Here is a 15,449-nt window from a genome sequence, read left to right on the forward strand (position 1 = left end):
GTCTTCTGGTCAATGGGCCAGGTTGTGTCCCCCAGACTAACACTGTCCCACACTGTGCCCTCCAGTGCTGCGGTCCAGGCTTACGTGTGCTCTTGCTCTTTCTACATGGAGTCCTGTGTGCATGTAGAAGATTTCACAGTATGTTAGATATCACTCCACTTCCATTTTTCTCTAAAAATGAGATGTGTATGAAATCTCACAAAACAAAGACCTTGTCAGAAAACCTAACAACTTTCATTCTGTGGTGCTTTCATGCACTGGTCCTGAGGTCACAGTGTTCCAACAGCCCCTCCTGGTGCACATGCGCTCACATGCTCACCCTGAAGGGTTAGCCAATGCACAGAGGCAGAAGTGACCAACACTTCGGCCTCCATTTCCTGTGCAGAGGGCCTGCTGGAAGAGGATCCATCCCCACCCACCAGGTCCTCGGATGAGGTCACCATCCCTGAACAGCCCAGCTCTGCTAGGTCCACTGTAAAGCTGGGGATGGTGTGCTAACGCAGTGCACACTGTGCGGTAAGGTGAGGCCTGGCAGAGAAGCAACCACAGGTGTGTCTGGCCACCTGTCATGTAACCATTCGTGTGGGCTCAGAAGGAAGAACATCATCCCAATATCATCCACATAACACAACCTCGTAAGGGAGAAGTTGGTTGCCAAGTCCAAGTATGGACTCTGCTCTTGTGTGCCATCTGGTGGTACAAGAGTCTCTCAGATTCAAACTGGGTACAAGACAAGGGTAGGAACCCTACGCACCCCAGATAACTGGAATCTCACTCATCAGGACTTGGGAGTCTCCACCAAGGGCCAGTGGGAACGCAAGACTCTGCCTAGAGCTGGGCCACCTCTTCCTCTCTCATCTCTCCTACGAGAGGCAGTAGGCAGAGGGCTAGAGGTACTGCCGTCCAGCTCACCATGTCCATGGAGAATGGGCATACAACACAGCAAGGAGAGGGGGCTTCAAGGTCCTAGAGGAGCTGCACAAAAGACATGGCTGTCAAGGTGGCTCTGGGACAGTGTGGCATCCGAGGCCCCGCCGGCCCCCGCCCCGTGAAGAGCTGGCCATGGCGCTAGAGTGCAGCTCACCATCTCTTTCCGGGCCTTGCTGAGCTCCGCCGTCACCTCACTCATCATGGTGGTGCACTGCCGCTGCTGCTCCGCAAGGAGGCTTTGCAGGGACTTATTTTCAAGGGCCAGATAGCTAATTCCTTCAGACTCGAGTGCTACACTGTCCTGCGCCGCTGGGACAGATGACAAAATGTGCTTTGCCTGGGCTAAAAGCAAAAAAGGGGCATCGTTAAGAGCAATGCAGCAGTAGCATGGACCATAAATAAAGCATGTCCACTGTGTGGCCTGAGAGCACTGAGGACATGCAGAGACAGAAAGAGCATCTTGAGATCACCTCCGCCTTTCCACACACAGTCTTGCCATGGTGAAGAATGGAAAATGGCTTTTACTCCCCTCCCCCTCACTGAAGTGAGCCGGGCAGCACGTGGCCACACGTGGGTTAAGGGGACGACAGAGACCAACCAACAAGGCAGCCAGCGACACGGCGTCTGGAGCGGCTCCGCCTGTTTCTGTGTCTGCTAACTACAGAGTCTGGCCCACAGCCCAGGCTCAGGAGGAGGCCACCGCCTGGGGTCAGAGGACTCCTGAAAGAGCCCCCAGTAGATGGAAGTAAAGAGACCCAAGTTCTGGGCTAGGAAGGTGGCTCAGTGGTAGAGCGCTTGCCTTGCATGCATGAGGCCCTGGGTTCGATTCCTCAGCACCACATAAGCAGAAAAAAAAAAGCCAGAAGTGGCGCTGTGGCTCAAGTGGTAGAGCGCTAGCTTTGAGCTGAAGAGCTGAGGGACAGTGCCCAGGCTCAGAGTTCAGGCCCCACGACCAGACCCCCCCCCCCAAAAAAAAAGAGACCCAAGTTTTCTAGGACTGTCTGGTTACCACAGAACTCTGATTCCATGTTGTGCTGTGCCTGCACACACCGAATGTACATAGAGGATCTCAAGCAGACAATACTCCAAATACAGGAATAATTAAATACGGAATAAGTAAAGCCCAACACCGGGCAGTGTTCTCAGCTCCAGCCGCAGAGGACCAGGTCCAGTGTGGAGACAATTTACCGCAGCTCCGGAGCCTGGCAGGGCTGCACACACAGGGGACCCCGAAGGCCGCAGGTGGGCGGTCCTGCCGGTGGAGGCAGCCCAGACTCACCGAGGAACGCCTCATTGATCTGCAGGGACCCACTGCCACTCCAGCATCTGTCCACTAGATCCAGCAGTGCCCCTAAGAGCGCGGTCTCCAGGGCAGCCCTCCGTGCAGGCATGGCTGCAGAGCGTGGTCTGGGCGACAGCTATGAAGGAGACATAAGCATGAGACTGGCTTTCTCCTCCTGGCAGAAACTAGGTCTCTGCAGCACAGTGTGGGCCCAGATGCATGCTTTCCCACAGAGCAGCAGCAGCAACAGCATCTCCAGCCTCGGGATCTCCCAGGAGACCTCAGGAAGATGACAGGACAGCACAGGGCCTGACCTCCCAAGTTCCGCCTCCCCTCCATCCACAAGGGAGAAGACAGAGGATATAGACAGTAGTAGGACCACCCAACCCACAATGCGCAGAGCAAGCTCAAGGGCTCGCATCTGTCTCTCCAGTCAATGACTTCACTGAGAACCTGTGCCAGGTGCCCTTTCCCTCCGGCTCAGCAAAACTACCCCTCCCCCTCCCCCTTCCTCCCCCCTCCCCCTGCAACTCTGAGTCACGCTGGCTGGTTCTGAGCGTCCCTTCTTCAGGCTCACACCCTCCCACGGATGCTGGGCACTCACTCGGAGGCAGGGGAGTTTGTGGGCCATGGGCCTGGTCCCTGAGGAGGGCAGGAGGACTCTCAAGCCCTAATGGGGTAAGTCCTTTGGGAAATTCACGGCCAGGGCTCTTCCCTCACAGTGAGGTGACCACAGCGATTGCCTCCAACGTTGAAGACAAATGTACAGAACACTTAAGGACTGCAGGGAGCAGCATGGAGCAGAGGAAGAAGCATAGGAGTCAGCATGCAAGACTTTCAGTGTGGTCACATTTTGGACTGAAAATGGAAGATGTGGCATCACAAGCTATCTAGCCCTCACTACACTCAATGCCACTCAGTGGAAACGGCCGGCCATAGCAGCTGCTTCCCGCTCACCCCAATGGCATCACCAGGACCACGTGCAGTGTGCTCTTCAGGCTCAGCAGCGTCAGAGCGGGAAAAGGCCACCTTGACCTCCGAGCTGTCCTGTCTTCTGAGACTTTCCTCCAAGCTGGTGGGCCCACCAGCCCTGTCCAGGCTGCGCAGACACTCCCGATCTGAGGGCACCTGGAACTTTCCACCAGGCGTTCTTCGCTTCCTGTACTTTTCAAGAACAGGTATCACTTTCTGTGAGGACAAACTAGGCATCTGTGAGGATGAGGCAGAGTCCTCTCCATCCATGGAATCTGTAATGCAGAGAACACAAATCAGAACACCACCACCTGCCAGCACTGCTTTGCAGTGTGGGGCTGGCACTCTAATCTTGAAAGAAGTGAATGCGCAAGTGTGGGTCCAAAAGACAGGCACAAGCACACTGCAGACACAGAAGAGAGGAACACTGCAGACACAGAGCACAGACACACTGCAGACACAGAGCACAGACACACTGCAGACACAGAGCACAGACACACTGCACACACAGAGCACAGACACACTGCAGACACAGAGCACAGACACACTGCACACACAGAGCAGACACACTGCACACACAGAGCACAGACACACTGCAGACACAGAGCACAGACACACTGCAGACACAGAGCACAGACACACTGCAGACACAGAGCACAGACACACTGCAGACACAGAGCACAGACACACTGCACACACAGAGCACAGACACACTGCAGACACAGAGCACAGACACACTGCACACACAGAGCACAGACACACTGCAGACACAGAACACAGACACACTGCAGACACAGAGCACAGACACACCGCAGACACAGAGCACAGACACACTGCACACACAGAGCACAGACACACTGCACACACAGAGCACAGACACACTGCACACACAGAGCACAGACACACTGCACACACAGAGCACAGACACACTGCAGACACAGAGCACAGACACACTGCACACACAGAGCACAGACACACTGCACACACAGAGCACAGACACACTGCACACACAGAGCACAGACACACTGCACACACAGAGCACAGACACACTGCAGACACAGACCACAGACACACTGCAGACACAGAGCACAGACACACTGCAGACACAGAGCACAGACACACTGCACACACAGAGCAGAGACACACTGCAGACACAGAGCACAGACACACTGCAGACACAGAGCACAGACACACCGCAGACACAGAGCACAGGCACACTGCAGACACAGAGCACAGGCACACTGCAGACACAGAGCACAGACACACTGCAGACACAGAGCACAGACACACTGCAGACACAGAGCACAGGCACACTGCAGACACAGAGCACACACACACTGCAGACACAGAGCACACACACACTGCAGACACAGCACAGACACACTCCAGACACAGAGCACAGACACACTGAAGACACAGAGCACAGGCACACTGCAGACACAGAGCACAGGCACACTGCAGACACAGCACAGACACACTGCACACACAGAGCACAGACACACTGCAGACACAGAGCACACTGCAGACACAGAGCACAGACACACTGCACACACAGAGCACAGACACACTGCAGACACAGAGCACAGACACACTGCAGACACAGAGCACAGACACACTGCAGACACAGAGCACAGACACACTGAAGACACAGAGCACAGGCACACTGCAGACACAGAGCACAGACACACTGCAGACACAGAGCACAGACACATTGCAGACACAGAGCACAGACACACTGCACACACAGAGCACAGACACACTGCAGACACAGAGGACAGACAAACTGCAGACACAGAGCACAGACACACTGCAGACACAGAGCACAGACACACTGCAGACACAGAGCACAGACACGCTGCAGACAGAGAGCACAGACACACTGCAGACACAGAGCACAGACACGCTGCAGACACAGAGCACAGACACACTGCAGACACAGAGCACAGACACGCTGCAGACACAGAGCACAGACACACTGCAGACACAGAGCACACACACACTGCAGACACAGAGCACAGACACACTGCAGACACAGAGCACAGACACACTCCAGACACAGAGCACAGACACACTGCACACACAGAGCACGGACACACTGCACACACAGAGCACCGACACACTGCAGACACAGAGGACACACACACTGCACACACAGAGCACAGACACACTGCAGACACAGAGCACACACACACTGCACACACAGAGCACAGACACACTGCAGACACAGAGGACACACACACTGCACACACAGAGCACAGACACACTGCAGACACAGAGCACACACACACTGCACACACAGAGCACAGACACACTGCAGACACAGAGCACAGACACACTGCAGACACAGCACAGACACACTGCAGACACAGAGGAGAGACACACTGCAGACACAGAGCACAGACACACTGCAGACACAGAGCACAGACACACTGCACACACAGAGCACAGACACACTGCACACACAGAGCACAGACACACTGCAGACACAGCACAGACACACTGCAGACACAGAGCACAGACATACTGCAGACACAGAGCACAGACACACTGCACACACAGAGCACAGACACACTGCAGACACAGAGGACACACACACTGCACACACAGAGCACAGACACACTGCAGACACAGAGCACTGACACAGCACAGACACACTGCAGACACAGAGCACAGACACACTGCACACACAGAGCACAGACACACTGCACACACAGAGCACAGACACACTGCAGACACAGAGCACAGACACACTGCAGACACAGCACAGACACACTGCACACACAGAGGACAGGCACACTGCAGACACAGAGTACAGACACACTGCAGACACAGAGCACAGACACACTGCACACACAGAGGACAGACACACTGCAGACACAGAGCACAGGCACACTTCAGACACAGAGCAGAGGCACACTGCAGACACAGAGCACAGACACACTGCAGACACAGAGCACAGACACACTGGACACACAGAGCACAGACACACTGCAGACACAGAGCACAGACACACTGCAGACACAGAGCACAGACACACTGCAGACACAGAGCACAGACACACTGCAGACACAGAGCACAGGCACACTGCAGACACAGAGCACAGGCACACTGCAGACACAGAGCCCAGACACACTGCAGACACAGAGCACAGACACACTGCACACACAGAGCACAGACACACTGCACACACAGAGCACAGACACACTGCACACACAGAGCCCAGACACACTGCAGACACAGAGCACAGACACACCGCAGACACAGAGCACAGGCATACTGCAGACACAGAGCACAGGCACACTGCAGACACAGAGCACAGACACACCGCAGACACAGAGCACAGGCATACTGCAGACACAGAGCACAGACACACTGCAGACACAGAGCACAGGCACACTTCACACACAGAGCACAGGCACACTGCAGACACAGAGTACAGACACACTGCAGACACAGAGCACAGACACACTGCAGACACAGAGCACAGACACACTGCACACACAGAGCACAGACACACTGCAGACACAGAGGACAGACACACTGCAGACACAGAGCACAGACACACTGCAGACACAGAGCACAGACACAGTGCAGACACAGAGCACAGGCACACTTCACACACAGAGCACAGGCATACTGCAGACACAGAGCACAGACACACTGCACACACAGAGCACAGGCATACTGCGGATACAGAGCACAGACACACTGCAGACACAGAGCACAGGCACACTTCACACACAGAGCACAGACACACCGCAGACACAGAGCACAGACACACTGCAGACACAGAGCACAGGCACACTGCAGACACAGAGCACAGACACACTGCACACACAGAGCACAGACACACTGCAGACACAGAGGACAGACACACTGCAGACACAGAGCACAGACACACTGCAGACACAGAGCACAGACACACTGCAGACACAGAGCACAGGCACACTTCACACACAGAGCACAGGCATACTGCAGACACAGAGCACAGACACACTGCACACACAGAGCACAGACACACCGCAGACACAGAGCACAGACAAACTGCAGACACAGAGCACAGGCACACTGCAGACACAGAGCACAGACACACCGCAGACACAGAGCACAGACACACTGCACACACAGAGCACGGACACACTGCACACACAGAGCACCGACACACTGCAGACACAGAGGACACACACACTGCACACACAGAGCACAGACACACTGCAGACACAGAGCACACACACACTGCACACACAGAGCACAGACACACTGCAGACACAGAGCACAGACACACTGCAGACACAGCACAGACACACTGCAGACACAGAGGAGAGACACACTGCAGACACAGAGCACAGACACACTGCAGACACAGAGCACAGACACACTGCACACACAGAGCACAGACACACTGCACACACAGAGCACAGACACACTGCACACACAGAGCACAGACACACTGCAGACACAGCACAGACACACTGCAGACACAGAGCACAGACATACTGCAGACACAGAGCACAGACACACTGCACACACAGAGCACAGACACACTGCAGACACAGAGGACACACACACTGCACACACAGAGCACAGACACACTGCAGACACAGAGCACAGACACAGCACAGACACACTGCAGACACAGAGCACAGACACACTGCACACACAGAGCACAGACACACTGCACACACAGAGCACAGACACACTGCAGACACAGAGCACAGACACACTGCAGACACAGCACAGACACACTGCACACACAGAGGACAGGCACACTGCAGACACAGAGTACAGACACACTGCAGACACAGAGCACAGACACACTGCACACACAGAGGACAGACACACTGCAGACACAGAGCACAGGCACACTTCAGACACAGAGCAGAGGCACACTGCAGACACAGAGCACAGACACACTGCAGACACAGAGCACAGACACACTGCACACACAGAGCACAGACACACTGCAGACACAGAGCAGAGACACACTGCAGACACAAAGCACAGACACACTGCAGACACAGAGCACAGACACACTGCAGACACAGAGCACAGGCACACTGCAGACACAGAGCACAGGCACACTGCAGACACAGAGCCCAGACACACTGCAGACACAGAGCACAGACACACTGCACACACAGAGCACAGACACACTGCACACACAGAGCACAGACACACTGCACACACAGAGCCCAGACACACTGCAGACACAGAGCACAGACACACCGCAGACACAGAGCACAGGCATACTGCAGACACAGAGCACAGGCACACTGCAGACACAGAGCACAGACACACCGCAGACACAGAGCACAGGCATACTGCAGACACAGAGCACAGACACACTGCAGACACAGAGCACAGGCACACTTCACACACAGAGCACAGGCACACTGCAGACACAGAGTACAGACACACTGCAGACACAGAGCACAGACACACTGCAGACACAGAGCACAGACACACTGCACACACAGAGCACAGACACACTGCAGACACAGAGGACAGACACACTGCAGACACAGAGCACAGACACACTGCAGACACAGAGCACAGACACACTGCAGACACAGAGCACAGGCACACTTCACACACAGAGCACAGGCATACTGCAGACACAGAACACAGACACACTGCACACACAGAGCACAGGCATACTGCGGATACAGAGCACAGACACACTGCAGACACAGAGCACAGGCACACTTCACACACAGAGCACAGACACACCGCAGACACAGAGCACAGACACACTGCAGACACAGAGCACAGGCACACTGCAGACACAGAGCACAGACACACTGCACACACAGAGCACAGACACACTGCAGACACAGAGGACAGACACACTGCAGACACAGAGCACAGACACACTGCAGACACAGAGCACAGACACACTGCAGACACAGAGCACAGGCACACTTCACACACAGAGCACAGGCATACTGCAGACACAGAGCACAGACACACTGCACACACAGAGCACAGACACACCGCAGACACAGAGCACAGACAAACTGCAGACACAGAGCACAGGCACACTGCAGACACAGAGCACACACACACCGCAGACACAGAGCACAGACACACTGCAGACACAGAGCACAGGCACACTGCAGACACAGAGCACAGGCACACTTCACACACAGAGCACAGGCACATTGCAGACACAGAGGAAATGCACACTGCAGACACAGAGGACAGGCACACTGCCGACACAGAGGACAGACACACTGCAGACACAGAGCACAGACACACTGCAGACACAGAGCACAGACACACTGCAGACACAGAGCACAGACACACTGCAGACACAGAGCACAGACACACTGCACACACAGAGCACAGACACACTGCAGATACACAGCACAGACACACTGCAGACACAGAGCACAGACACACTGCACACACAGAGCACCGACACACCGCAGACACAGAGCACAGACACACTGCAGACACAGAGCACAGACACACTGCAGACACAGAGCACAGACACACTGCAGACACAGAGCACAGACACACTCCAGACACAGCACAGACACACTGCAGACACAGAGGACAGACACATTGCAGACACAGAGCACAGACACACTGCACACACAGAGCACAGACACACTGCACACACAGTGCACAGACACACTGCAGACACAGCACATACACACTGCACACACAGAGGACAGGCACACTGCAAACACAGAGGACAGACACACTGCAGACACAGAGCACAGACACACTGCACACACAGAGGAAAGACACACTGCAGACACAGAGCACAGGCACACTGCAGACACAGAGCACAGGCACACTGCAGACACAGAGCACAGACACACTGCAGACACAGAGCACAGACACACTGCAGACACAGAGCACAGACACACTGCACACACAGAGCACAGACACACTGCAGACACAGAGCACAGACACACTGCACACACAGAGCACAGACACACTGCAGACACAGAGCACAGACACAGAGCACAGGCACAGTGCACACACAGAGCACAGACACACTGCAGACACAGCACAGACACACTGCAGAAACAGAGGACAGACACACTGCAGACACAGAGCACAGACACACTGCACACACAGAGCACAGACACACTGCAGACACAGAGCACAGACACACTGCAGACACAGCACAGACACACTGCAGAAACAGAGGACAGACACACTGCAGACACAGAGCACAGACACACTGCAGACACAGAGCACAGACACACTGTAGACACAGAGCACAGGCACACTGCAGACACAGAGCACAGACACACTGCAGACACAGAGCACAGACACACTGCAAACACAGAGCACAGACACACTGCAGACATAGAGCACAGACACACTGCACACACAGAGCACAGGAACACTGCACACACAGAGCACAGACACACTGCAGACACAGAGCACACACAGAGCACAGACACACTGCAGACACAGAGCACAGACACACTGCAGACACAGCACAGGCACACTGCAGACAGAGAGCACAGACACACCGCAGACACAGAGCACAGACACACTGCAGACACAGAGCACAGGCACACTGCAGACACAGAGCACAGACACACTGCAGACACAGAGCACAGACACACCGCAGACACAGAGCACAGACACACTGCAGACACAGAGCACAGGCACACTGCAGACACAGAGCACAGACACACTGCACACACAGAGCACAGACACACTGCAGACACAGAGCACAGACACACCGCAGACACAGAGGACAGACACACTGCAGACACAGAGCACAGACACACTGCAGACACAGAGGACAGACACACTGCAGACACAGAGCACAGACACACTGCAGACACAGAGCACAGGCACACTGCACACACAGAGCATAGGCACACTGCACACACAGAGCACAGGCACACTGCAGACACAGAACACAGACACACTGCACACACAGAGCACAGGCACACTGCAGACACAGAGCACAGGCACACTGCAGACACAGAGCATAGACACACTGCAGACACAGAGCACAGGCACACTGCAGACACAGAGCACAGGCACACTGCAGACACAGAGCACAGGCACACTGCACACACAGAGCATAGGCACACTGCAGACACAGAGCACAGAAACACTGCACACACAGAGCACAGACACACTGCAGACACAGAGAACAGACACACTGCAGACACAGAGCACAGACACACTGCAGACACAGAGCACAGACACACTGCAGACACAGAGGACAGACACACTGCAGACACAGAGCACAGACACACTGCACACACAGAGCACAGGCACACTGCAGACACAGAACACAGACACACTGCAGACACAGAGCACAGACACACTGCAGACACAGAGCACAGACACACTGCACACACAGAGGACAGACACACTGCAGACACAGAGCACAGGCACACTGCAGACACAGATCACAGACACACTGCAGACACAGAGCACAGACACACTGCAGACACAGAGCACAGACACACTGCAGACAGAGAGCACAGGCACACTGCAGACACAGAGCATAGACACACTGCAGACACAGAGCACAGGCACACTGCAGACACAGAGCACAGACACACTGCAGACACAGAGGACAGACACACTGCAGACACAGAGCACAGACACACTGCACACACAGAGCACAGACACACTGCACACACAGAGCACAGGCACACTGCAGACACAGAGCACAGACACACTGCAGACACAGAGCACAGACACACTGCAGACACAGAGCCCAGACACACTGCAGACACAGCACAGACACACCGCAGACACAGAGCACAGACACACTGCACACACAGAGCACAGACACACTGCACACACAGAGCACAGGCACACTGCAGACACAGAGCACAGACACACTGCAGACACAGAGGACAGACACACTGCAGACACAGAGCACAGGCACACCGCAGACACAGAGCACAGACACACTCCAGACACAGAGCACAGGCACACCGCAGACACAGAGCACAGGCACACTGCAGACACAGAGGACAGACACACTGCAGACACAGAGCACAGACATACTGCAGACACAGAGCACAGACACACCGCAGACACAGAGCACAGACACACCGCAGACAGAGAGCACAGACACACTGCAGACACAGAGCACAGACACACTGCACACACAGAGCACAGGCACACTGCACACACAGAGCACAGACACACTGCACACACAGAGCACAGACACACTGCACACACAGAGCACAGACACACTGCACACACAGAGCACAGACACACTGCAGACACAGAGCACAGACACACTGCAGACAGAGCACAGACACACCGCAGACACAGAGCACAGACAGACTGCAGACACAGAGCACAGACACACTGCAGACACAGAGCACAGGCACACTGCAGACACAGAGCACAGACACACTGCAGACACAGCACAGACACACCGCAGACACAGAGCACAGACACACTGCACACACAGAGCACAGACACACTGCAGACACAGAGCACAGACACACTGCAGACACAGAGCACAGACACACTGCACACAGAGAGCACAGACACACTGCACACACAGAGCACAGACACACTGCAGACACAGAGCACAGACACACTGCAGACACAGAGCACAGACACACCGCAGACACAGAGCACAGACACACCCCAGACACAGAGCACAGACACACTGCACACACAGAGCACAGACACACTGCAGACACAGAGCACAGACACACTGCAGACACAGCACAGACACACTGCAGACACAGAGCACAGACACACTGCAGACACAGAGCACAGACACACTGCACACACAGAGCACAGACACACTGCACACACAGAGCACAGACACACTGCAGACACAGAGCACAGACACACTGCAGACAGAGAGCACAGACACACTGCAGACAGAGCACAGACACACTGCACACACAGAGCACAGACACACTGCAGACACAGAGCACAGACACACTGCAGACACAGCACAGACACACCGCAGACACAGAGCACAGACACACTGCACACACAGAGCACAGACACACTGCACACACAGAGCACAGACACACTGCACACACAGAGCACAGACACACTGCAGACACAGAGCACAGACACACTGCAGACACAGAGCACAGACACCCTGCAGACACAGAGCACAGACATACTGCAGACACAGAGCACAGACACACTGCACACACAGAGCACAGGCACACTGCACACACAGAGCACAGGCACACTGCAGACACAGAGCACAGACACACTGCAGACACAGAGCAGAGACACACTGCAGACACAGAGCACAGACACACTGCAGACACAGCACAGACACACTGCAGACACAGAGGACAGACACACTGCAGACACAGAGCACAGGCACACCGCAGACACAGAGCACAGACACACTGCAGACACAGAGCACAGGCACACCGCAGACACAGAGCACAGGCACACTGCAGACACATAGGACAGACACACTGCAGACACAGAGCACAGACACACTGCAGACACAGAGCACAGACACACTGCAGACACAGAGCACAGACACACCGCAGACAGAGAGCACAGACACACTGCAGACACAGAGCACAGACACACTGCACACACAGAGCACAGACACACCGCAGACACAGAGCATAGACACACCGCAGACACAGAGCACAGGCACACTGCAGACAAAGAGCACAGACACACTGCAGACAGAGCACAGACACACCGCAGACACAGAGCACAGACAGACTGCAGACACAGAGGACAGACACACTGCAGACACAGAGCACAGGCACACTGCAGACACAGAGCACAGACACACCGCAGACACAGCACAGACACACCGCAGATACAGAGCACAGGCACACTGCACACACAGAGCACAGACACACTGCAGACACAGAGCACAGACACACTGCAGACACAGAGCACAGACACACTGCAGACACAGAGCACAGACACACTGCACACACAGAGCACAGACACACTGCAGACACAGAGGACAGACACACTGCAGACACAGAGCACAGACACACTGCAGACACAGAGCACAGACACACTGCAGACACAGCAGACACACTGCAGACACAGCACAGACACACTGCACACACAGAGCACAGACACACTGCACACACAGAGCACAGACACACTGCACACACAGAGCACAGACACACTGCAGACACAGAGCACAGACACACCGCAGACACAGAGCACAGACACACTGCAGACACAGAGCACAGACACACCGCAGACACAGAGCACAGACACACCGCAGACACAGAGCACAGACACACTGCACACACAGAGCACAGACACACTGCAGACACAGAGCACAGACACACTGCAGACACAGAGCACAGACACACTGCAGACACAGAGCACAGACACACTGCAGACACAGAGCACAGACACACTGCACACACGGAGCACAGACACACTGCACACACAGAGCACAGACACACTGCAGACACAGAGCACAGACACACTGCAGACACAGAGCACAAACACAGAGCACAGACACACTGCAGACACAGAGCACAGACACACTGCACACACAGAGCACAGACACACTGCAGACACAGAGCACAGACACAGAGCACAGACACACTGCACACACAGAGCACAGACACACTGCAGACACAGAGCACAGACACACTGCAGACACAGAGCACAGACACACTGCACACACAGCAGAGACACACTGCAGACACAGAGCACAGACACACTGCAGACACAGAGCACAGGCACACTGCAGACACAGAGGACAGACACACTGCACACACAGAGCACAGACACACTGCGGATACAGAGTACAGACACACTGCAGACACATTGCACAGACACACTGCAGACACAGAGCACAGACACACTGCACACACAGAGCACAGACACACTGCAGACACAGAGCACAGACACACTGCAGACACAGAGCACAGGCACACTGCAGACACAGAGCACAGACACACTGCACACACAGAGCACAGACACACTGCGGATACAGAGTACAGACACACTGCAGACACAGAGCACAGACACAATGCAGACACAGAGCACAGACACACTGCACACACAGAGCACAGGCACACTGCAGACACAGAGCACAGACACACTGCAGACACAGAGCACAGACACACCGCAGACACAGAGCACAGACACACTGCAGACACAGAGCACAGACACACCGCAGACACAGAGCAAAGGCACACTGCAGACACAGAGCACAGGCACACTGCAGACACAGAGCACAGGCACACTGCAGACACAGAGCACAGACACACTGCACACACAGAGCACAGACACACTGCAGACACAGAGCACAGACACACCGCAGACACAGAGCACA

At 54.9% G+C, this 15,449-nt stretch overlaps 1 protein-coding gene across 1 annotated transcript in view; it reads right to left on the reverse strand.

Annotated features, from left to right (window-relative positions):
• Cep72 (centrosomal protein 72) overlaps positions 1 to 15,449 on the reverse strand; it is a 65,582-nt gene that overhangs the window by 6,978 nt on the left and 43,155 nt on the right. Inside the window, exons 10-12 of the mRNA XM_042695255.1 lie at positions 3,170 to 3,459; positions 2,210 to 2,348; positions 1,085 to 1,272 (exon numbers count right to left, since the gene is read on the reverse strand). Coding sequence (XP_042551189.1) covers positions 1,085 to 1,272; positions 2,210 to 2,348; positions 3,170 to 3,459 — 617 coding nt within the window. The remainder of the gene's footprint in view (positions 1 to 1,084; positions 1,273 to 2,209; positions 2,349 to 3,169; positions 3,460 to 15,449) is intronic.

This window comes from Dipodomys spectabilis, unplaced genomic scaffold (genome assembly GCF_019054845.1).
Source record: "Dipodomys spectabilis isolate Male_0828 unplaced genomic scaffold, ASM1905484v1 ptg000179l, whole genome shotgun sequence".
In the NCBI taxonomy this organism is placed as follows: Eukaryota; Metazoa; Chordata; class Mammalia; order Rodentia; family Heteromyidae; genus Dipodomys; species Dipodomys spectabilis.